Source organism: Trichoderma evansii (assembly GCF_050947405.1).
Source record: "Trichoderma evansii strain SZMC 28006 chromosome Unknown GGI43scaffold_2, whole genome shotgun sequence".
NCBI lineage: Eukaryota > Fungi > Ascomycota > Sordariomycetes > Hypocreales > Hypocreaceae > Trichoderma > Trichoderma evansii.
This window is the reverse complement of record NW_028145204.1, coordinates 600,656-623,428: the sequence shown is the minus strand read 5'-3', so window position 1 is coordinate 623,428 and position 22,773 is coordinate 600,656. Positions and strand designations below refer to the sequence as shown.

The following is a 22,773-nucleotide window of genomic DNA, read 5'->3' as shown; positions in this document are numbered from 1 at the left end:
TATTTCAGGTGCTACTTAGTAAGATGATATTACTGCAACTACGGATACTACGCTGAACTTTGCACTTCTATGAAATACGCTGCAAGAAAAAAAAAAAAAAAAAAAATACTTGACAAGAATTGAGGTTTGTATGCTACGGCATGACAGAGTCAGAATGTAATTACATAATGTGAAAAATTATAATAGAAGACAAGAGGAATCTGTAGTCTCGACGCTTGGACGGACGCTTGCAGCGCACAATGGCTGCTTTTGCATCTACAGCCTGTCCCGCCACTAGCAGCGATAACGGTGTCGAAGAATGCAACTGAAAATGGGCTTCGGCCCCAGATTAATCCGGTGCCCCTGAACCTCCAAGGTTGCCAATCGCATGCTCGACTAGCAGTGGCACCCGCCAGTAGAGCATTTGCTGTCGTATTTCACAAGCAAATCCCTTGTTTGGGCGGCGATTGGCTCGTATTCCTTGACTCTGTCCTTTTTTAGGGTACGGTGGGAGTACGAGATACAGCGTGTGAGCACCAATTACGCCTTGTTGTCTGTCTTCCTTCTCTCTTCTTTTTTTCTTCCTTCTTACACATCCCCCAGCGCGGGCCACCTTTTCGACTACGACTAGTGTCTTCAACGTTGCATACCCTGACGCTCGTTTCAGCTGGACGCAGCATCTTCGTTTTTTGCGCTGCGCTGATTTCCGGTCGAATTGATCGCGAAACCGAACGAGGGCCTACCGAGCCAGATTCTTAATATCTAATCACCAAAAGACACAAGATAAGGCTCCATGGCTCGACCCATGGGGTCAGTCCGCCTCAAGAAGGCCAATTCTTCGACCCTCCTCCTGGGTGCTGTACTATGCATCTTCATAATCATCTTCCTCGTTTCGCCGTCAAGTCCTGCCTCCGCGGGCAGGCTGTCTAACATCGTCTCGGCCCAACATCATCTGTCGCCCCCTACGTCGCCGTACAAGAGCTCGCGATCAGGTGTTCAAGGACCCCCGCCAGTTACGCGATATGACCTCAACAAAGTTACGGTCACGGCCGATCCCATCAAGAATCAGGAGCACATCCTTATTCTGACCCCAATGGCCAGATTCTATCAACAGTATTGGGACAATCTCCTGCGACTGAGCTATCCCCACGAGCTGATTACTCTGGGTTTCATCTTGCCCAAGACGAAGGAGGGAAACCAGGCCACTGCGGCGCTGCAGCAGCAGATTCAAAAGATACAGAACCATGGCGCAGAGAAGGATCGTTTCAAGAGCATCATCATTCTGCGCCAAGACTTTGACCCTGCGGTTGTGTCTCAGGACGAAGCTGAGCGACACAAGTTGGGTAACCAAAAGGCTCGCCGTGAGGTCATGGCCAAGGCTCGCAACTCGCTACTCTTCACAACGCTTGGCCCGTCTACATCATGGGTGCTGTGGCTCGATGCCGACATCGTTGAGACCCCTCCGACCTTGATCCAGGATCTCGCCTCCCACGATAAGCCCGTTATCGTTGCGAACTGCTACCAGAAATACTTCGACACCGAAACCAAAATGATGGCTGAGCGGCCATACGACTTCAACAGCTGGCAAGATAGCGAGACTGCGCTCAAGATGGCTGAGCAGATGGGACCTGATGACATCCTCCTCGAGGGCTATGCAGAGCTTGCGACTTACAGGACCCTCATGGCGTACCAGAGCAATCCTGGTAGCTCCAAGGACCTGGTAATGCCTCTGGACGGAGTTGGCAGCACCGCATTGCTGGTCAAGGCCGACGTGCACCGAGATGGAGCCATGTTCCCTCCCTTTTCCTTCTACCACTTGATCGAGAGCGAAGGCTTTGCCAAGATGGCGAAGCGCTTGGGATGGCAGCCGTACGGCCTTCCCAACTACAAAGTGAGTCCTCGCCGGAAATTCTCCCATCATTCAAAGCAGTAAGCTAACATGATACCCCAGGTCTACCATTATAATGAGTAAATCAAAAATACATAATCTACTTTTTCTTTTACTTCACAGCGGCTGAGAGGGTTCTTCTCGTCACTTTTATTTCATTACGATTACGACTTTGTTGGGCTGAGGCCTTGATGGCATTTGGGCTCGAATGAAGAGGTGCTGTAAGATCAATGGCCACTTATTTGATCTTTTGTTTGTCTTTGCATCTCTAGAATCGAATTACAAAAAAGGAAAGATGCTCGGATGGTGTCTTGGTTAGGGAAGTCCGGGCAGGGCAAGGGCAGGGCAAGGCATAGGCAAAAAAACAAAAAGGCACGGCGCGGCGTGGCGCGGGCGTTTTTCTCGTTGAAAGCATCTACCTATTAACCTCTGGCATATGAAATTTATATAGATAACCCCTTTTCCCCTTCACTATTTTTATCTTATATTTCAATTACTATTGTCGAATCGCAGGCACCAGCAGGGAAGAGGGAGGGAAGCAGAGAGAGATATGAAGGGACGATGCTGGGTGACTCTCCTTGCTTGTGGTGGATGTTGAAGCCATTCTTTTTTCTCAAAAAGTGGAGAGAGCTGGAAGAAGTTATTTCTTAGGGATGATTTCGGACACTCCCTTGCGATGCGTGCTTATTACTTATATGCCTTTTAGTCAAAGTTATGTTGGGATGGGGCAATGGCGGCAGTAGAGCTATGTTTTATGCGTATCGTATGTATGTTGGGATAGAATCAAATGAAAGCGATGCACAATATGCTGTTTTTGCAACTCTTTTTCAATCAATCTTGATAGCGTTGAATCCGTGATATAAAGCCCTCGTAGCTACCACTCGAAGTCTCGTCCAGCCAGCCTATATATAACCTTCCACGTACCCAAAACCTATTACAAAACATCGACTACTATACCAATTATATTGCCATATATTTAAACCAAGAACCGAAGCAAAAGTGTCAAGACATAAACAGAATCTCCCACAACGCTAACCTCTCCCTTTCTCTCTCATTACCTATCAAGGGCCATCATACCTACCTTCCGGCTCAGAGCACCAATACTGCACCAGCTTCCGCGTACCCACGACATCACCGCCTCTCAACAGCGCCGCGACGTCCACGTTCAGCGGGCTGTCAGTCTCAGGATAGCCCAGCAGCATGCGCACCGCGCGCACGCACTGCAGCACGCTGTACGTCGGCGTCCACTTGTCCTTGAGCAGGTCTAGGCAGATTTCGCCAGACTGTAGCGCAATGTTGGGGTGGATGATTTGCGTCACGAAGCGCATCTTTGGGGGCGACAGCGGATACGACGTTGAGAGCTGAATGTTGATGAGCCATCGGCCCTCTGTGGCATTATTTTAGCAAAGATTCTAATCGCGAGGTGTTTCCAAGTGGAAAAGAAGAGAAAAGGGGATGAATAAAGGGGTAAAGGGCAAAAAAGCTCACCATCGTATCCAGATCCAATCCCTTTGCCATTAATGACGGCCTCCCACTCAAACAAGTCATCCTCATTCACCGGGCCCAGCCTCTCCACGCCCTTTTCGTCCTTTTGCTCCTTTCGCCAATTCTCCATCTCCTTGATGAGCCGTTTCGCTCCGCTTCTGGCGCTGGCAGACATTGTGATGTGTTGGTTTTGTGTATTTGTTTGTAATAGATGCGAAATGCGTCGCTAAATGCTTGGGCGCAGGTAAGATGCCGCGGCTGGTCTTTCTTGTTTTGCTGGATTGCTGCGAGCGAGGAGAATGTCGCGTAGAGTTGAAAGAGGATCGCTTTTCGCTTTCGGAATCGAAAATCAAAACAGGCGCGAACTGGAAACGCTTCTATGCGAGTATCATGTACTGCGGGTATAGGATGTGAAATTGCAAACAATAACAAACAACAACGAGGCTATCGGCTAGAGCTTGGAGCTGAGAGCAGGGGTCCAACCGCGGCTACGGGTGACATTCACGCCAAGCTTAGTCAGCCCGTGATTTGCGCAGTCGAGTCAACTTATCGATTTTACTGAATTCCATAGACGATCCATTAAGTCGCATGGTTACAGTAATTAGTTTATAATTTATTTAGTGCTGCATAACGATATAGAAGCGATGAGGAAAGGCATTGTTTGATGAGTACTTCTTTATCATATGTGGTTAAAGCAACTTCTTGCAAAGTATACTGGTTTAAACATATTCGTCATGGTATACGAGCTATATCAAACAATTCTTTTGGCTTCCCGCACGAAAACACGAAAACACCCGATATCAGCGCACGCAGTCATTTTGCTTTTATTCCCGCTTCTTCCTTCGCACTCCCGCAGAAGCCCCCGATCCAGTAACCGTCCTACTTGATACTGTCCTTCTCGTTGGTGCCGGCTCAGGCTTCTTCCTGCTTACCGAGCGCGTGCGAGACGGTGCCGTCTCAGGCCCGGAAGGAGAGTCAACTTCAACCTCGACCACGATTTCCTCTCTGCCCTTTGCTGTTCTACTCGAACTCGCCGTTCTACTTGAACGTTCCTCCACCAATCCCAATTCTTCGCTTGTATCATCAGAGCTCTGTCGTCTGGACGATCCTTGCCGGCTCCATTCAGACGCGGACTCAGGCCTGCCGTGTCGTGACATGGAACTTAGATCAGACTGACCAGAGCCATGGCGCTTGGGAGCAGAATTTGCGGAGCGAGGGCCAGCTGTTTGGTATTTAAAGGGGTCCCTGGAAGACTCCTCGTGGAAGCTGGTTGGTCGAGATGTAGAAATAGTAGACTTTGGCCGAGGGCGTGAACCGGATGGAGGGGGAAAGTATCCCATCTGAGGAGAGGTCTCGTCATGCGCCTCGCTTCCCGATGGCTGTCTTGATACCGGGTTGGAACCGGAATCAGAACCCCCCAGCCGAGTCATCGACCCAAACTGAGAAAGTGGAATAGCCACACGCTCTTGGCGACGCCTGCTCTTCCTTCGCTCCTCTGCCTCTATGCGCCGTTGCCTTCGCTCGAGGGCTTTGATCTCTTCTTTGCTAAGCCTCACATCTGTCCGCCCTTTGGCTTGTGCCTTATTAATTCGATAGAGCGCCTTTTCCACCAAGGCCGCTTCCCACTCATCTTCTTCATCTTGCTGATCGTCCGAATAGTCTTCGTCATAGCTATCGCCAGACGAGCTATCCTCTTCATCTCCCGAGTCGTATCGCCGTTGATTGCGACGCACGACGCCAGTTTCTCTATTTCCTAAACCTTCTCCATCCTCATTATCGTCATCCGAGGCCAGCTCCTCGACTCTCTCATCGTAGTGCGCAGCATCCCCACTTGTTTTCCTCCGCCCGCGCCGCGATGGTCTTCCCCATTGGGGCGCAAATTTGGGAGCTCGCGGCCGACCATTTAGACCGCCTCCCCGGAAAAAGCCTCATCGATGGGCTTGTCCATAAAGCTTGCGTGACCCTGTACTCAGTTAGTGACTGAAAAAACACTAGTAGCCCAAAAGACGACTTGACTTACAATAATTGCTGTTCCAGAAGCGCCGATTAACCAGAGGAGGGTAGAGAAGGGAGAGGCAATCAGACCGAGGGGAATGCTGACAACGAGGAGACCAGTGTAGAGCTGCGACGAAGTAGCCTTGAAGCTGCCGATTTCCAAATCTCTTCCATCCAGTTTACCGATAAACCACATGCCAAAGACGACCAGGATAATGTCGAACATTAGTAGCCAGTTGGTCAACAGGGCGTACAGGCTGAGCATAACAAACACGACGGCATAGTTGCTGGAAAAGTGGCTCAGGTTGTAGTTGACACGCGACTGGACCTCACCAAAGTTGGCAGGCTTGGACAGGCGCTTGAAGTCGAAAAACTCAGAGATTGGCCTCAGGTTGGAAAATCGACCGCTCAGAGGCCCCGCGCGCAATCCCTGGAAGCGTTCTCCAAGGTTGAGGCGGGACGTGATGAGGTCGAGAGGGATCTGAATGCGAGACATTGTTGATGATTCTTCTTCTCTTTTTCGAGCGTAGTAAGAGCTTGTATATGTAGAATTGGTCGCACGAGACTCAAGCTAGGTTCGTTGCTTGTTGTTGTATACGTGTAAATACCGATGAAGCAATCAGGCAGCCACGATTGTAGAAGCCACGGTAGCAGTAATAGTTTTATGTATGCAAGGTGCCTAGATGCGCAACTAAACAAAAAGAGGATCCTGTTAGCAGGTGTGGTCGTGGAAGATTGCGCGGCGGAGCGGGTACAGAATCCCCAGCAAAGGCGAATGCGTCAAAACAATAGAAGATGACAGAGAGAGGCTATGCTAACAGCATCGCATTCAATCTTGCTGAGGAACACGTAAGGCGCAGTGCCCCTGAAAGCAAAAGTCACATACCAGAGCAAGTGGACGTCAGACACTCGGAGCGATGCGAAAGAACAGGTCGCGCGTCGACTTTCTGTATTTTTGAAAAGGAGTAAATGGCGTCGATCGCTGTTAAAGTTTTGAGGTTCCTGGATTGCGCCAGGGGTGGAAGTACAAGCACCGCACAAGTTGTGCTACGGAGTACAAGAGGAACGTGCTGCGAATACGTGGCAAAAGTACGTACTCGCCTCAGCTAAGCCACGCCTCTCGTTTTGGTAAAAAAAGCCACAGACTCTAAGAAATCACATGTGAGCCACTGTCATGGTGGGATTAAGCAAAAGAAAAAAGAAAGAGAGTAATTGAAAAAAGAAAAAAAAAGAGGCGTGATAGTTTCCGGGTGTCAATGGCCACCTTTTCACCATTTGCTTTCTTTTTCTCTTTTTTCTTTGTGATTCTTTTTCTCTCTTCTCCCCAATGGTCGCGGGCGTGAGATTCGTACCTCGTATTAGTCTGTACTGTACACACACTCTCACCTCAGTATGGTCGGAAGCCCCGCAGCCTGACAGACCGCCACACCTGGGGTTGGCGTCGGTGTCTTCTGCTTTCTTCTCCCGGTTTCCTCCCCCGAAACCTTATATTGATGGAGAAGTAAAAGCCGTAGAAAAAGAAACTAGGAGACTAAGAAGGGAGAAAGAAAAAAAGAGAGAAAGGAAAAGAAGAAAAGGAAGAGGCGAGAAGCGAGAGACACAAGCGAGGGGAGAAGGGCCGGATCAGCGTGAATCCGCGAGCTCGGGCACCTACATGTCCCAGAGTCTCAATTGCTACCGCTATTATCCACTTCATGCAAGCCGCAACTCTTTGCTGGCCCGAGTCGACGAATGAGATCCAAGACCAGCTGTCTTGCAGAAACCACTAAGAGCCGGCCTCCATGCCGATACCTGGACAGCCATGATTAGCACCTACACTTGTATGGATGTGTCGGTAGCAGCAGCTTTAGAAGGTCTCCAGGCAATCTTCAACTATCTCTAGCCGTTTCTAGCGCTAATATCCAGCTTCCCAATTTGATCTCCCGCGATTATACGGTGAGTGCTGCCACCCATCCGATATCTCGATGTAACCTTGGCCGCCTCCCATTCCTATCCGTCTTGTGACTGAATATCTACTGTTTTACTCCAAACATGTGCCAACGTTGAATTGGAGGTCATCTCCTCATCATACCATCCCAGGGCCTCTTTATGCGAACAGGTTTCCCTTGGTGGAGGGCCCCTCACCGTTCTTTGGGCACTAATGCTTGGCCGTCTAGGCATCACGACATAAGCACCTAGCAGTGTCAGACACCAAGGGAAAATTGCGGCTCCCGCTTAGATAATGTTCCAGCTTTTTCATATAGGTATCGTACATGTCATGGTGGCTCTGCCTTTGGCGTTCCTAGTGGAGTCAAAGCATTGATTTATGAGGCATATCTGCCATTCGCCTGCCACGCTGATTAGAGATATGCAATGCAAAGTGCACATGAGTTGATAGGCAGTCTATACGAGAGTCAACTTCTGCTGTCTAGTCTACCTTTTTAACTTTATGGCACGTCCATTGATCTTGTGCTTGACGATGTATTTGTGAAAAAATGATATCACTTTTAGCCGAAAATCGAAGACGGCACATTGAAATATGAGTGGGCGAATAGTATCTTTGCATACTTTTTTATTTCAATTGGCTCTACTACTATATTGAAACACTATAGATATCTCATCTACTATGTCCATACGCATAAAGCAATTATTGTGAAAGATTCTATAGAGACTCTAGGCTAAAACTCATTGTATTACATATATATGTCCTCTTCTCTCATCTCCATATAAAGACGCAACACATCTAGATCGCGGATGCTCTCGGTAGTATCACACAGCAGGTATACTATTCATACAAAAAGAATCAGAAAAAATTCGGAGGGAGAATCCAACGCATTACCTATTGATGCTCCCACGCTATGCCAGGGCCTGCCATACAAAGGAGGGGGTATATATCGAACAAAAGGGAAATAAATGACTGGTGGTATAGAGAATAAATGTCGTAAAGGTGAAAAGAGAGCCTCAGAAACACAGTCTAGACTTCATAAAAGTAGTCCTCATCTAGCCCTTCTCGGCTCGGCACGATCCCAGCTCCAGCTGGAGGGCCTTCAACAGTGTCCATCCTGACGTTGAGAAGCCTAATCTTTAATCCATATCCGCCTACCAAGTTGACAAGCTTGCTCGTCTCGGTCGTGACGGGAGCTTGACCAAGCAAAAGGAGTAATCCATCTAGCCACTCGGAAGCCACGCTATGACTGGTGGGCCAGAGAGACAAAACGGCTTGCTCCTTGGCCTCGCCGCCACCGCCAGTAGCCGCATCAGCAGGGTTCACGAAGCTGTATATGGTAATCTTGGTCTTCGCCTTCTCTGCGCCGCTGGTAATGTTTTGAATAGTCGCCCCGCTGGCCGTTGTCTTGGAGTCGTCGTTGGCTGCAGAGACGTTGGACACGACAGAGCTGATAGTAGAGAGATCAATCTTCTCCATCAGGGTATTCAGGCCGGGATCCTGTGCCATCTGCTTCTCAAAGTCGGTATAGTGCAAGTACCGACGATTGTGAGACAGCCTGGCAAACCTCCAGGGTTTCTTTTCCGCCGCATCTTCTTTCTTCTGGAACCAGGCGCCTTCGAGGAGACACCTGATTCTTTGCTCTTTAACAAACTGCAGGGCTTCTTGCTTTAGCACGTCTCGCACCTGGTAGAGATGCTTGCCCCAGGTTTCTTCAAACGACATCTCCAATAGTTCCATCTGGAGCTCTCGTAGTCTCGTAATGTCGTATTCTTGTAAATCCTCCTCAATCTCCAGTATATCGCGGGTCCGAGGAGCCTGGCCAGCCACCTTTTCTATCAAGATGCGTACTAGCTCTGCCACCTTGTCAAAGTCTTCCTGCACGGCACCTGTGGCTTTCCAGATGCGAAAGAAGCTGTGTAGCCCGGCGACATGCAGGCGGGACCATTGCAATAGCAGAGGTTGAAAGACTCTATCATAATCCTTCGTATCAACGCCTTGCTGGTATCCCTTTGGATCTTCCAAGTCTGCTTTATCCACATCAAAATGCTCATAAAGAATCATCGTCATGGCCAAGCTCGCTCGAGCAACGGGGCAGCGCTCATTCATTGGCCTTGTGGCCTGTTCCAGCAGCAGCTTTTGGAATCTATCCTCGTTCTTGCGCACATAGTCCGCCAAGTCCATCATTCCTAGATACCCAGCTACATCAAAGTCTTGCGCGGGGCTCTCCGTCTCAAAACCAAGCCTTCTCCATTTCTCCGGATTGTGCTTCTTACCATCCTTCTTAGTTGCGGTAGTGTCCGTTGAATTGTCCCTGGTGTGGCCATTGGTTGTTGATCGATCCGGGGCGCTTGAGAGATGCAAGCTCTTGAGCGATCGTCTGTGTTCCGGACGCTCTAGGTCTACCTTGATATCTCTCCACTTTCGCTGGATGACCTTGTTCAAGTTCTGAAATTCTAGTGCAGGATGCGCAAGATCTTGGAGCCCAGTGCCTTGCATCAGCTTATAAACCGCCTTGATCAAGCCCAAGTCCTGCAGCCGCTTCATCAGCTTTGGCCAATCATCGCCAGTAGACTTTCCGTTGCCGCCTGCCATAACACTCTTAGTCGACAAAGCATCTCGAATCAGCGCATTAACTAGCATGAGCGCATTCGCGCAAAGAGCATGATCGGCGCTATTCAGTTGCTGAACGACCAAGTCAAAAAACTGAGGGTATATTGCCACCGCTGGTTTGAGCGCTCGAAATCCAAAGGCCTGATCCTGAATCGGCGACTCAGCACCGCTCGACTGCGAATGTCCAACAAGAGCAACCAGAATCGACATGGCACCTCGAAGGATGTTAACCAGAGGATTTGTCACTATAAGTTCCACAATGCGCTCCACAAGCTCGCTCGCAGTAGGGCCCTCGAAGATATCCCATCCCATGTCCACCTCCAGCAGTCGCGACAAGCTCTGGAGCGCATAGGCGAGAGTGTTACCGCCAGAAGTCATGATGAGTCGCCGCAAGATAACGAGACCGCCCGAGGATATAAAGACGTCGGCAAAGGCAGGATCGTTAATCGACGACTGGAGCTTGAAGACGGCCATCTTACGGGCGGCATCTTCATCGCTGGCCAGCCTCGAGAGCAGCGCGGGGATGTCTGCTTGGTCCATGGTGGAGCGAAGCGTTTCGTGTGAGTGTTGAAGGGGTATTAGGTTCACCAAGCGCACGTATTTTGGTGATGGTTCGTCGATGATAAAACCATTGCTTTGAAAGAGGGTAGGTTTAAGCGAAACTCCGTAGCTCAGGACAGCTATCAGTGTCGCTTAGTTGGATATGGCGACTGCTTGTGGGAGTCTCGAGTCGAGTCGAACTGCTAGTATCAGGGGATTAGATTGCTATCGCGCCCAATGCGGCATAGTCGATTGATGGTTCTGCAGGTCCCGGCCTAGTCCCAGGTTTTTTTCCCAGCACCGTTGCGCGCGTCGGGGCGCGTTTCTGCAGCAATTTCTCTTTTTTAAGTTTTCTATTAGTGACAAGTGGTTGATTTGGGCTCTGAGATTGAGTTTGAAAATTCTTCTCGTCTAAAAAAAGAATTATTCATGAAATTCGTCGTGTATAGGAGCAGCATTTCACAATATCGATATACATATTCCCCTGCTATACGGAGTACAACCCGACAGCAAAAACGTGGTTCTAAATATTGCCCCGTGGACCCATACCCCATCCTTAATACGGATGCTTCCAAGTGGGTCCAGAAGCCTCCATTGAATTATCAATAAGCCACATCACGTGACATACGCCACCTCAGCCTCGTCGCTCAATTGTGGCGCGCCACTCCTACTTCTCTACAGCGTGCCATCCTTATTACGATTTCCAAGCTTCGATATATCCAGCCTTCAGGTGAACCTCATACAAAAAATCCACATCATCAGCCCTCACATCCCATCAATCACCACCCAAAATGGCCAATTTCCTCGCCTCCATTTTCGGCACAGAGCTTGACAAGGTCAACTGCTCATTCTACTTTGTAAGTTTCACTGCGCGCCCGCGTTCTTGTGAAGGAAAAAAAACGACCAAGTACTAACCAACATGACAGAAAATCGGCGCATGCCGTCACGGTGATCGCTGCTCCAGAAAACACGTCAAGCCCTCCTACAGCCAGACCATCCTCATGCCCAACCTCTACCAGAACCCCGCCTACGACCCCAAGAACCGGATGAACGCCTCGCAGCTGCAGAACCACTTTGACGCCTTCTACGAGGACATCTGGTGCGAGCTTTGCAAGTATGGCGAGCTGGAAGAACTTGTCGTATGCGACAACAACAATGATCGTACGTTTTAACATGTCCCTTTCCTTTTCTGTTTCTCTCTCAGTTCAGTAACTAACGTTTTTCTCTCCACAGACCTCATCGGCAACGTCTACGCCCGATTCAAATACGAAGACAGCGCCCAAGTCGCCGCCGACACGCTCAACAGCCGCTGGTACGCCGCGCGCCCCATATACTGCGAGCTCAGCCCCGTCACAGATTTCCGCGAGGCCTGCTGCCGCCTGAATTCCGGCGAGGGCTGTGTCCGCGGCGGCTTCTGCAACTTTATCCACCGCAAGAACCCCAGCGAGGAGCTCGACCGCGAGCTCACGCTCAGCACCAAGAAGTGGCTCAAGTCGCGTGGCCGGGACGAGCGGAGCGCCAGCCGATCGCCCACACCGGAGCCTACTAGAAGGAGGTTTTAAAAAGGGCAAGAAGAATGGGGATATAATGTGCAATTAATGTCTTTTTATTTTTGGAATTGAGGATAATCAGGATGAACAGATGGGATTATATGTGCTCTGCGTTCAAAGGCTTGGCGTTTCGGTAGGAATCATAAAGCAAAAATGTAATCAGTCATCAAAAAGAAGAGTTTTACGGTTCTCGTTAGCATTGGCATCGAATACTTCGCCTGAATTCAAAGGTTGATATAGTTGATATATTTTCTAGCTGGCCAACGCTATCCGTCCAATCGTATTGCCCATGCTAGTCCTAGACCAAAAGAACCCGCTCCCTGCCAACACTAAAGAACATTAAGCACAAATGCATCATGGTGCGCGCCCATTTATATATAGTAGTAGCCTGGTCCGATGTTTTGCGCCGTTATACTGTTAAGGTATTTCCCGCCCTCCTAGCCAATGATATTACTCCCAAAGTTTTCAGTTCTCACACAAAATTCATTCACCTCTTTTGTTTTTCATTTTATTTGCGTCTCTCACAGCAAGTCGCCGTCGGCTGGCAAGTCCCTTTTCATGTCCTGAGCGAAGTCAATCAAGGGACCCTCAGCCGGCTTGCCCGTCGCTGCGAGCAGGGTCTCAATCTCATCAGGCTTCTTAGTGGCTGGTGTGGAAGCTTCGTCATTGCCAAAATCGATCAAGCTGTCCTCCTCCTTAGGCTTCTCAACGACGTGGTTTATCGATTTTCTGACCGACTTTGGTGAGGAAGCCTGTGCTGGGATAGACGGCCTCCGAGTTATTGGCTGGCCGGCTAAAACAGGATATATGGCCAGAATTTGCTCAGTCTGCTTTTCCGGGGATGCTGAAGAGTCACTGTAGAATATTAGTCTCAAGATCAGAGTAATTCAAGGGAGATGGGACCAACATGTGGGCATTAATTATCCACTCCAAGTTATCTTCGCCTTCCTCTGGCTCTCCCGGGCCGCTGTGGACGGCACGGAAGAGACGCGGAAGCCACTCAACATTATCCTGAGCCCTTAGGGCAGCTTCTTCACGTTGCCGATCTTCAATCTTTGTCTTTTCGTCTGTTGCCAGCTCGTGGTTGCGCTCCTTGACGGCTTTGGCAGTCTTCTCCCATAATCTCTGGGATTCTCGCTCTTCCTGCTCTTCGATAGGTCGTGCCAATGGTGGGCTAGGTTTTGACTTGTTGGCATCAAAGAACATGTCTCGGTGTCCAGTCTTCATTTACCCACGTCAGCAACAAACGTTAGTTTAAGTGGTGAGCGCAGCCAACTTACCCTCATATCCTTGATAAACATCTCTTCGCTCCACAGGCCAGATAGCTCAAACAAAACCTCGCCGGTGCTCTCCCTCTTGATAACACCGCCGATAGCGTTGTAAGTTCCTCCAACCCAGCCCTTTGTCTTGAAGTCGATATCAGCGGTCAAATCCAGCTCAGGGCATCGCACAAAGCTGTGATCGCCAAGCTCGTATTTCATTTTTCCAAACAGAATTCCTCTCGCATACATGTTGGGCTGTGTCAGTATGCTGCATCAATATTAGCGCTTATATGCAATTCAAGGCAGATTATGCGAAGACTGACTATTGCTCTCCCTTGTACTTGTTGCTGCCTCTGTTTAATAGGGTAAGGAAAGCAATGCCTTCCATCAAACTGGCTGCAGAGTTGCCCAGGAATCTACTCCGGGGCTTGAGGGTTCCGTCGATCCGAATGTGATGCTCAGGTGCCATGTAGAAATAGCTTGACTTGGGAGGATGGTGTGACGTCTGCTCGGAGATGTAGTAAGCTCGCTTGCCGTCTTCGAGGTCCCAGTAGCAGGAGAATATTTCGCCCAAGATCGGATTTAACGGCTTCTTGACTCCCCTATGAATCGTTAGCCCAACTGCGCCAGCTCGCTCTGGTAGAAAGGATACCTACGGTGGTCGAATATGCCAGCCGCTCAGGTAAAACTTGACGACGGATACGAATCGTTCAGTGGGATCATCGATATTAGGAATATGCAGAAGCATCTCGGGGTGGCACATGAAGCTAAGAAACAGTCAGCACTACTGTTGAGAGTATGATGTGGGCGATTGTCGGCGCACTTGGTTATTCTCTCGAGCATGCTTCGAGGCTCAAGAATGAAGGTAGGCAAGACGACGCGACTCAGGTCAGCACCAGGGCGCAGCTGAGAGATGATGTGAGAGAGAACTGCATGCATTCTGGTCAGCCGATGTTTCCTTCTGTTGACGGCCCAGTTGGGGAGCTGGCTTGCAAGAGATTTTCAAGCAGTGAAATACAGCTCAAGCTTTATCCAGCCCTCTGCATCGCAATGCCAAGCAAAGCCAAGCTATTCCCCCCTCCCCCGCCATGTATATGAGGTTGCTGCGACTTACCATTGCCCTGATCGGGCTCCATCACCTGGGTATCGTCATCGTTATCGATTCTCCCTTCTTCGGTGGACGATCGGTTGCCTGCAGGTGGTTGCGCAAACCAGTTGGTTAACATTTTGAAAGTGTGGGATGGTTTCAAAGAGTAAATATGAAGTTGAAAAAAAAAAATGTTGAAGATGCACGATCGTAAAGCCGAGCAAGCCTTGCGAGCTCGGAAGACGAAAGGAGGAAGTAGAAATTAAGGGGTGCTTAGGGCTAATAGGGCATAGGAAATGCACTCCCTATTGCGTAAAAAGCTGGACGAGAGAAAATGAATAAAAAATACTCTTTTCGTCTCTGCCCTGTAGCTGCGTTGCGTGTGTTTTGCAGGTTGTTGAAGTAAAACAGAAAAAAAAAAGAGGTCACTCAGGTCTAAAGAAATGACGAAGCGGAGGGGTCATTTAGCACTTACTACCAGCTGTAGAGGATCTGCTCCTCCGGGGGAGAGCTAGCACGGATGAAAGCCCCATGGCCCAAAAATGGGTAGTAGCTAGGATAGCTTCGGTTGGGAAAACCAAAGAAAAAAAAATTCCAGAGGCTGGCAGCCCCTCTAACTCCTTTTTTCCTTATCAAAAATCCGATTGAACAAGGGCAGTCAAAAAAAATAGAGACCGGGCTAAGCGCGTGTAAGAGGCTTTCGTGGCGAGAGCTAGCATTCAACGAAGCTGCGGCAGGGCGAGCTGAATGCCCTCTTCTTGGCAGCCGAAATCGACTGTGAATCCCAAATATCTGGACAGGCTTGGGGGGGCTTGTAACCGCTGGTTTTTGTGGGCGTTGAAGCGCCTTATACGGTGGCGGAGTCTGTCTATACTGACGTATTGTCTAACTGGCAGCTCACGGCGGCTAATGGAGTAAGTGAATAAGACGGCTCAAGTCCGTCCGCTTGGCTCCGAAGAGAGGCGCTTCGCAGAAAAGTTAAGAGGTGCGTAGGATGCGAGGAGAAGATGAAGGCGATGGAGGAGAAAGAAGGAGAAAGAAAGAAGGAAAAGAAGAAGGAAAATGCCAAGGCAAAAGAAAGAAGAAGAAAAACTACGTCAAGCTAGAAAGACCAATAGATGGATCAGCCGGGGTAAGTTTTTGTCTTGTCATGTTTTTAGCCAGGAATGCAGCCAAGTGAAGGTGCCAGTGTACTACGGCCCTGCGTCAATGAGCTGATCTACTTTGGACCGCATCCATGTACACGGGATATACAATACAATGACCCTGCAGCCACCCAGATGCGTTGAATCATACATGGAAAAGGCTAGAAGGTTAAGCTGGTTTCTACGTCCATAGCCGTTGCTGGCTGCCGGAGCTCTCTGTTCGCTGCTATTAGGCTGTCTCTTTCGCAGCTCGGGTGCCTACAGACGGCTACGTAAGGCCATTCGTAGACCCTTACTGAGGCCTCCTCTGCGGCCGATGATGCCATAGAAGACAATGGTGGGCGGCGAAAAAAGGAACAAAGAGCAAGCCTTGGCACATGTTAAAAAGGACGCCTTTGTCAGGACACGAAATACGAGGTACTCAATACCCCAGCCAAAAGCGAGACTGTCACATGCTTTTCATGTCCTCTGTACATTAGTGTCCCCAACATTCTCTATGACGTTGTGCGCTAGGACCCTCCGCAAGGCGCCAGGCTAAGGCCGTTCCAGACGGATCCAACACATGGTTGACAAGCGAACAGAGCTCGGAATTAGGTCAGCGGGATATATCTATGTACATTACACGTACTCATCTTCATTTGGCCGCGTGGTGTAGTGACGAGGCAAGTCAGACATTTATGCATAGAGGGAATTAGAGGTATGAGAGAATTACACGTGTCGTGCGGTACTTGTCACTAAGACATGTAAGGCAGCCAGACTGATGCTTGGGCTGAACCAAGTACATCGACAGAGCAGATCTAGTTCTGGCCTAGAAGAACATATACATGTATCGTGGTGCTTTCAAGCACTATGACTGGACCCTCAAATCACCTACTGAACCTGCACCAAAACTTACCGTACACCCCTAGAACAGCAGTTCTCGGCGCAAGATGACTTCCTTTCTAGCCCAAGCGCTCCATCGTAATAGACCCTCAATGAGTAATACTGCAAGAAGCCAGCAGAAACTATTACTTGACAAGCCATAAGCAGCCAACGATTTTTGTTTTTTTCCCCTCTCTCCTCGATCTCACTAGGTACATACTATGACAGCAACAATATATTAAAAAGTTAGAGCCATCCTTCCCCAACAAAATCACCCCTTTCCCTTGTCCAGAAAACACTTTATCCCATAGCAGTAATCAATTCGGTTGCCGGAATTCTCCCCGAAGCCGCGGGGGGTCCTAGTAAAAAGGCAACCCACGCTCTTCGGAGTCGATATAAACTCCGGCCATTTAAAAGATAGGTCTGGATCCTACACCTACAAAAAAAAAATCATACATAAAAAGAGGCGTCCACGCGACCTTACTCCCGGTTTAAATCTCCCGGTTTAAACAAAGGAGAAAAGGAATCAGCCCCCCTTAGTATCCCGCCGCTCCCGAATCAATTCTTTGACATTTGGGAAAATACTTTCCCGCCATGTCCTCTTACAGTTAGGAGCAACTTACTCGGGAATAGGCCAAAGACCTGTTTTCTTGATTCGAAAAAGACTTGCCACCGCCTATCTTTTGTGTTGATCCGAGGATTACTACGGCTTTTGATCTTATGTCTCCGGCTGACGGGACCATCAATTGCCCAGGTTGGTGTGTGGCGCTCTTCCCACAGATAGGTCTAGACTTGTCACAATACCACGAGTTCAGACAACATCGTGTCATTTTATACATCATTCGGTCCAATTAATCTAACCATCCCCCTTTGTCAAGAGGCGCTTGTGGTTCTAGAAACAGTAAAGAAGAAAAGAGGAAACTAATACTCCAGGTATATACACACACACACCAGTATCTTGTTAATTTGTTAATTTATAACTGCTTTTGGTCGGCCCGGCGAGAGCAAGAGGGGCATAGTCTTTCCAAGGTACTCTATCTCCCGTAATCTTCCTCAGCCAATGCTTGCGCAAGAAAAAGAAAAGAAAAAAATACATCAATCGCTATATCTGACGCCGTTCTTCATATCAGGGTCATGCTCCTGCTCTTCATATTTTTTTCTTCTTGGGTATTCATATAGTATGCCTCCATAGAAGCATAGGTTGCATGCTCTTATACTGGTAGATAACCTCATCGATAGGCTCTTTCCCCCACACACATCCATGTCCGACTTCCTCGTGGCTCTGCTCTTCTACTCCTTGAATCCGCTCTTTCGTTGCTTTTAATATCCCATGATACTAATAGTAGTCTACTCCAAAAACTCCGGCACGCTAGAAAGCAGGATGCATATTGCTTGCTATGTTGCAGCTCTTAGACAACGTGTTTGGGGGGCACGCAGCGTGACCACTGTTCATGCGCGCGTGCCGTCACCAGTTTCATTCAAGTTGACATTTTACGTATCCTCGTAGCTGCTATCCACTCATTTCACTCGTGATATTCTCGAAGAGCCCTTTATGGGGGCTGGAAGACACTGCGCAAGGCGATCCCGGTCTATGCATGCATATTGTCAGCAAACAGCTCATCCCTTTCCTTCTTGATCAGTAAATACGACAAAAACACGTGGGCTTACCTTCTTCGTTTTCAAACATGATCGAAATATCATCATGCTCGCCCGGCAGGTCCGGTAGATCCAGGCAGACAAAGGCCATATCATCGTAATCCCCATCCTTGTCGGCCGGCAGCCGCGGGAGAGGGAACTTGGCGTCGATAAATCTGATGCCCGACTTGCCGCTTCTATGGAAGGCCTCGTACAGATCTGTTTGCTTCAACACGAAATTCATGCAGTGCCCATGGCTAAACTCTTCGAAAAATGCCAACAGCTGCAGCTGCTTGTCCTCTTGCTTGATGATCTGGATTCTGGTGTATCCTGCCTCCCACTTCTTGTGGATGGGCACAACCATGCGGCGTCGAGCAATGGCAAAGGTCACTGCCAATGAATCAAAAATGACTTCGAAGCCGAAAACCGCAAACTGAAAGGCATGGAGGTCCTTGAGGTTGTTGAATTCGATTGATCGTATCGTTTGATTCATCTTGATCAGCTGCAGCGAGTCCCACATGTTCCTCGGCACGTCCTTGCCCACTTGCGATTCTGCAATGGCAATAGTCATATCCTGCTGGGGCTGGCGAAGGAGCTTGAGCACTCTGGCGTTGCTAACCTCCAGACGCATGCGTAGTTCGCCAGGCTCGACATTGATTCTGTCAGTAATCGTACCAAACTGATGCTCTAGAACAATCCTCAGCCTGTCTGCGAGGACCGTAGGGACTTCCTCTCCATCAGCGCCGTACTCGTCATTCACGACTCTGCCTGCTTTCCACTGCAGTCGGCTGAAGGGTGACATGCCAAGTGGCTCACGAAGGCTTTGGGCAATAGTAACGGCGGCAATTGGCACATCGGCGAAAACCTTCTCGCCAGGCTCTACAGATGTACCCGTGAGTAGAGAGTGGAAGCGATTTCGCTCCTTTTCGTCACTAAATACCATGACCATACGTCCTTTCTGCCGGCCATTTTCAAATTTGACCGAAAAAGCAGGCAAGTCTCCTTCAGCTCTAAAGAATCCAAACTGCACAGGCAGCGGGGGAGGATAAGAGTGAGACACTCCACAAGCTGTCCTCGTCTTTGGTCCTGTGACAACTGCAATACGGAATCCGGTGTGCCAGGTTCGTTGGCCTTGAGGACCATTCTCTTTTCGGAGTTTTTCGAAGAGAGCTACATCGCAAGAAGGTATCGGTTCTTTAGGGAAAGCTCGGGAGTTGGGATCCGCATCCAGGTACTGGAATGATCGGAGGCTGTTTCGAAACACGACCTGTTCGTCTGGCCGAGGCTGGAGAGTCGCTTGGAGCTTTGTGGCGTAGTCGTACATGTTGTAAAGCATCTTGTAATCACCCTGGGATAAATGCAAGGCCACCTTGAAGCCACGCGGCAGACGTAGATCAAAGGAAGATGTCTCGGGCCTCCAGCGGATATCCTCCCACGTTGGTCCGGTTCCTTTGGTTCGGTCTTGGATAGGTAGCTGGATGTTACCATCCTGGCTAGATACAACAAAGATGAGTCCATTATGCTTGCTGGGTCGAACCAAGGAAACCATGCAGGGGAAGCGTAGCTGCTTGTTCTCTCTTCCTTGCTCCATCAAGAACACATCCGCCGACATTCTCCCGTAGCAAAATGTCTCTGCCGTATCACCCACAGGGAATGCGTCCAGTAGCTCCAGATAGTTCATGGGATGCTGCATTGCGGTGAGGCCGCCGCCCCAGTTGCCCGTCATTAAAGCCACCAGATCCTGGCTTAGAGGAGGATATTCCACCCAGATTGACTTGTCGATGGTTTGCGGTAGTACGGCATCTTCCGGTGGCAGAATTTCATTTCGCTTCATCGAAATTGCCAGTTTCGACAAGGCAGTGACCAGATTCTTGGCCACATCAGCAACCTCGGGGTCTGGGGCTTGACCTTGGGATTCGACAAGATCGGGAAGGACTTCCTGGCAAAGCCAATACGATTTGGCCAGGTTAGAGTGTGCCTGTTGTCGGTCAAGATCGAGCTGCATTTGTGACTGGGGGGTAGTTGGGCGGTCTCGTATAGCTGCCTCCAAACCCATTCTGCCCTTCAAAAACCACCACAAGCTACCCCGCGCAAGTTGTGATTGAGTGCAAGACCCCAGCGGCTTTACCTGCTCGGCATGTAGTCGAAATAGCGCAAATAGGTGTCTGCTTCTAGCAATGAAAGTCTTGAGAGCTTCATTAGCTGCCGCTGCATCGGTCACTCGGACCGAAAGAGCTCTTGAGGCCATGGAGGGTGGAGGGCGCGATGCGGGCTCATTCTGGGTGCCGCTGGGGCGTCGTGGTATCTGTTTTGGCGGGTTTGAATTGTTCGGCGAGCTGGAGGTTGTAGACAGGGAGGTAACAGGACTGTATTCCGTGGGCCTCATTTGGGCTTCGGGAGATGTAGGTTCTGGCGAATCGTTCAGTTCGCGGGATGGAGGCAGCTTCCTCTCGCCCCAGTCGTGCTCGGAAGCCGCACTGGCGGTGCGGACAGCCTTGGCAAAGGCTCTTCCTTCGGCCAATGCCATCTGCGCGTTTTGGACTTCGATAAACGACTTTCTGTTTTCATCATTTCTTCCACCTGGAGCTCCCAAGAATCCTCCTGGGGAGAGGTTCCTTCCAGGGTCCAGGGAGTTCTGGCGGTCCGCCCCGAGCGACGAATTCGTTCTCGTTTTTGGCAGAGTCTTGGTGTCAGCATCAGGACTATAGATGGACGAGAACGAAGTCTGAACTCGGGATATAGGTTTGGGTATGAAATCATCCTGTGCTGATGATATGTCACTGTTCGAGTAAGAGGGCTTGCTTGAGGGGGGCTTTGGTCGACTCTGGGGAGTCATAGGCGGGGGAGACGACTGTTGGCCCTTTCGCCTCGATATCTCTATGGTTGGGTTCTCACACTCGTCACCGCCTTCGCCGATGACGTCGGGGTACACCTCCGTGAACTTGACGGAGAGGCCCTTGCGGCTCGGTCGTGGGCTTCGCTTTGGGGATCGCACTTCGACGCCGGCGCCTGGAGCGAGAGGACGGTTCTGCTGGGCCTGCTGGTTGACGGCCAGGGCCTGGGGAAAGCGGGAGATGCTGGTGTCGAGCTTCGGCAGGGCGACCGTGGGAGGAAGCGGTGGAGGAGGATGTGTAACGTTGAGGGTGTCGGCCGAGCTCAGGAAGGCGTCCAGGTTGGATGCATTGTTGCTCTCCTCCAGCTTGCGGTCCTTGCCGCCTTTAAACAGCTTGCCCATCAGCCGTCCCCTCTTGGACGACTTGCCCTCGTCGGCCATGTACGATTGTGCGTTCTCCATTGTTGATAGACTACAGGACCTGGTGCGGGCGGGAGGATGGTCTCGCTGTGCTCTCCTGGACGTTCTGTACCGCCAAGATATGGTACGTGGTTGGCACCCCCCGTCGCCGGCTCTGGAAAAACACTGGCAGCGAGGAGTCTTACTCCCCGTGCGCGACGACTAGATGACTGCAGTGCAGACGCTGAAGCCGCAAGAAACGGGCGATGAAGCTGTAGGAGGGATGTGTTTGGCCGGCCAGCATATGCAGAAGAGACGCAGGCCTTGGCATGGGGCGGGAACGTCGATTGTTTTTTTGGGATGCAACTCGTACAAGTACCACCAACTGCTACAGAGGCCTGGGAGGGTGCACTTTTGCACGGCAGGTTTATTAGGATTTACTCCCGCACCAGGTGCTATGTCGTCACGAGGGAATCCAATTGGACTTGATCGGCGTCTCCAGGGAATGGCAAGGAAGTTTCAGAGCATTCAAGACGGCTAGACCACGCAGCTCGCAAACCCACAGCCCTTCTGGAGATGGAGACGACCCTTATCACAGACCCAGGGGTGCAGGTACCGCAAAGCATGTACTCCCAGGGACGAACAAAGCTGGCCGGCTGCAGGGTCTGAGCCGGTACTAAATAAAACAAGTACCGTAGCATTGTCTATTGGCCAATACGAAAAGCTTCGCTTCGTATTCTCGCTTTTGCTGGGGACTCTGTCTTGTTGTGCATATTCTATTAATGCTTTGTTCGTGTTTTCCCCTCTCTCGGTGTCCTCAACCACGCCACCACCAACATGGAAATCCACTGTCGTGAGCTAAGGCAATCTACTGTACATGTCCTCTGCTCGCAGTGACCTCCATTTCTCTTCGTCGCTCTCCCCACCAACCAGCCCCTGAGCGTCTCCTCCTTGTGCTCATCGCGGGCCAGGAGGGGCTTAATAGTGGCTTAATAGTGGGGTCAGAGCCCATCTGCCCAGCCTGATGGCGCCTAATTCGCTGAGTGGCAGAGCTGGTACGAGAACAGCGAGCCAAAGTTGGGGGCATCGCCTTCTTTAGCGCCGAGCCCGCAGGCCCAGGCGAGCATCTCTTTTCTTTTGTCTGTTGCTCGCTGTCCTGTTGGCCGCTAAGTCGAATCAACCTCCAGGGCTATCAATCACCCGTAGCCTTTCAGGTGCTTTGAGGTCCCTTGGGTGGCCGCTTTGAGTGCTAAACCCGGCTAATACAACGTTAGAGCCAGCCTGTCGAGATCCCTGAAACCAAGCGCCATGACCACCCTAACCCGAGGTTCAAACTCATCTCGTTCAATATTGAAGGACGACGCATGCGGCGAGATCAGGCTGTTGTTCCCTTTTTTCTTCGCCTCCCTTGTCGGCTGGTCGACCTTGTCTTCTCTTCGAAACAAATCAGGCTCTACGCGGGCGAGGGTTGGCCGCGCAATAGTTGTATAAGGGGAATTAAGGAATGGGCCTACATATTCGCTATAATTGCCCAGGTACTACATACATATTTCCCAATGTTTCGAAGATATTGATTC

At 50.1% G+C, this 22,773-nt stretch overlaps 7 protein-coding genes across 7 annotated transcripts; 2 read left to right on the top strand and 5 right to left on the bottom strand.

Annotated features, from left to right (window-relative positions):
* Positions 1–652: 652 nt before the first annotated feature.
* On the top strand, positions 653–2,567 carry GGI43DRAFT_143596 (mannosyltransferase complex subunit MNN9). Its single transcript, XM_083199319.1, has 2 exons — positions 653–1,870; positions 1,931–2,567. Exons 1-2 carry the CDS (start codon positions 773–775, stop codon positions 1,949–1,951), a joined length of 1,119 nt encoding a protein of 372 aa, XP_083064738.1. The 5' UTR covers positions 653–772; the 3' UTR covers positions 1,952–2,567.
* Positions 2,568–2,674: 107 nt separating this feature from the next.
* GGI43DRAFT_392762 (ubiquitin-conjugating enzyme/RWD-like protein) lies at positions 2,675–3,738 on the bottom strand. The gene is made up of 2 exons (XM_083204592.1): positions 3,356–3,738; positions 2,675–3,254 (listed from the first exon to the last, which is right to left on the bottom strand). Exons 1-2 carry the CDS (start codon positions 3,525–3,527, stop codon positions 2,929–2,931), a joined length of 498 nt encoding a protein of 165 aa, XP_083064737.1. The 5' UTR covers positions 3,528–3,738; the 3' UTR covers positions 2,675–2,928.
* Positions 3,739–4,176: 438 nt separating this feature from the next.
* Positions 4,177–5,843, bottom strand: GGI43DRAFT_379294 (PRA1 family protein-domain-containing protein; the record flags this gene model as incomplete). Its single annotated transcript, XM_083202818.1, has 3 exons — positions 4,177–5,157; positions 5,262–5,315; positions 5,373–5,843. 3 exons carry the CDS (start codon positions 5,841–5,843, stop codon positions 4,177–4,179), a joined length of 1,506 nt encoding a protein of 501 aa, XP_083064736.1.
* A 2,154-nt stretch (positions 5,844–7,997) lies between these two features.
* GGI43DRAFT_392756 (ELMO/CED-12 family-domain-containing protein) lies at positions 7,998–10,927 on the bottom strand. The gene has a single exon (XM_083204591.1). The coding sequence runs from the start codon at positions 10,422–10,424 to the stop codon at positions 8,301–8,303; it is 2,124 nt and encodes a 707-aa protein (XP_083064735.1). The 5' UTR covers positions 10,425–10,927; the 3' UTR covers positions 7,998–8,300.
* A 193-nt stretch (positions 10,928–11,120) lies between these two features.
* Positions 11,121–12,158, top strand: GGI43DRAFT_143273 (zinc finger CCCH domain-containing RNA-binding protein). The gene is made up of 3 exons (XM_083199317.1): positions 11,121–11,281; positions 11,351–11,585; positions 11,658–12,158. Exons 1-3 carry the CDS (start codon positions 11,216–11,218, stop codon positions 11,984–11,986), a joined length of 630 nt encoding a protein of 209 aa, XP_083064734.1. The 5' UTR covers positions 11,121–11,215; the 3' UTR covers positions 11,987–12,158.
* A 39-nt stretch (positions 12,159–12,197) lies between these two features.
* Positions 12,198–14,373, bottom strand: GGI43DRAFT_392753 (OSBP family protein). The gene is made up of 6 exons (XM_083204590.1): positions 14,060–14,373; positions 13,893–14,003; positions 13,560–13,838; positions 13,255–13,504; positions 12,882–13,195; positions 12,198–12,829 (listed from the first exon to the last, which is right to left on the bottom strand). Exons 1-6 carry the CDS (start codon positions 14,173–14,175, stop codon positions 12,496–12,498), a joined length of 1,404 nt encoding a protein of 467 aa, XP_083064733.1. The 5' UTR covers positions 14,176–14,373; the 3' UTR covers positions 12,198–12,495.
* Positions 14,374–17,719: 3,346 nt separating this feature from the next.
* Positions 17,720–21,455, bottom strand: GGI43DRAFT_143153 (uncharacterized protein). The gene is made up of 2 exons (XM_083199316.1): positions 17,998–21,455; positions 17,720–17,918 (listed from the first exon to the last, which is right to left on the bottom strand). The coding sequence occupies exons 1-2, from the start codon at positions 21,257–21,259 to the stop codon at positions 17,848–17,850; spliced, it is 3,333 nt and encodes a 1,110-aa protein (XP_083064732.1). The 5' UTR covers positions 21,260–21,455; the 3' UTR covers positions 17,720–17,847.
* Positions 21,456–22,773: the final 1,318 nt, after the last annotated feature.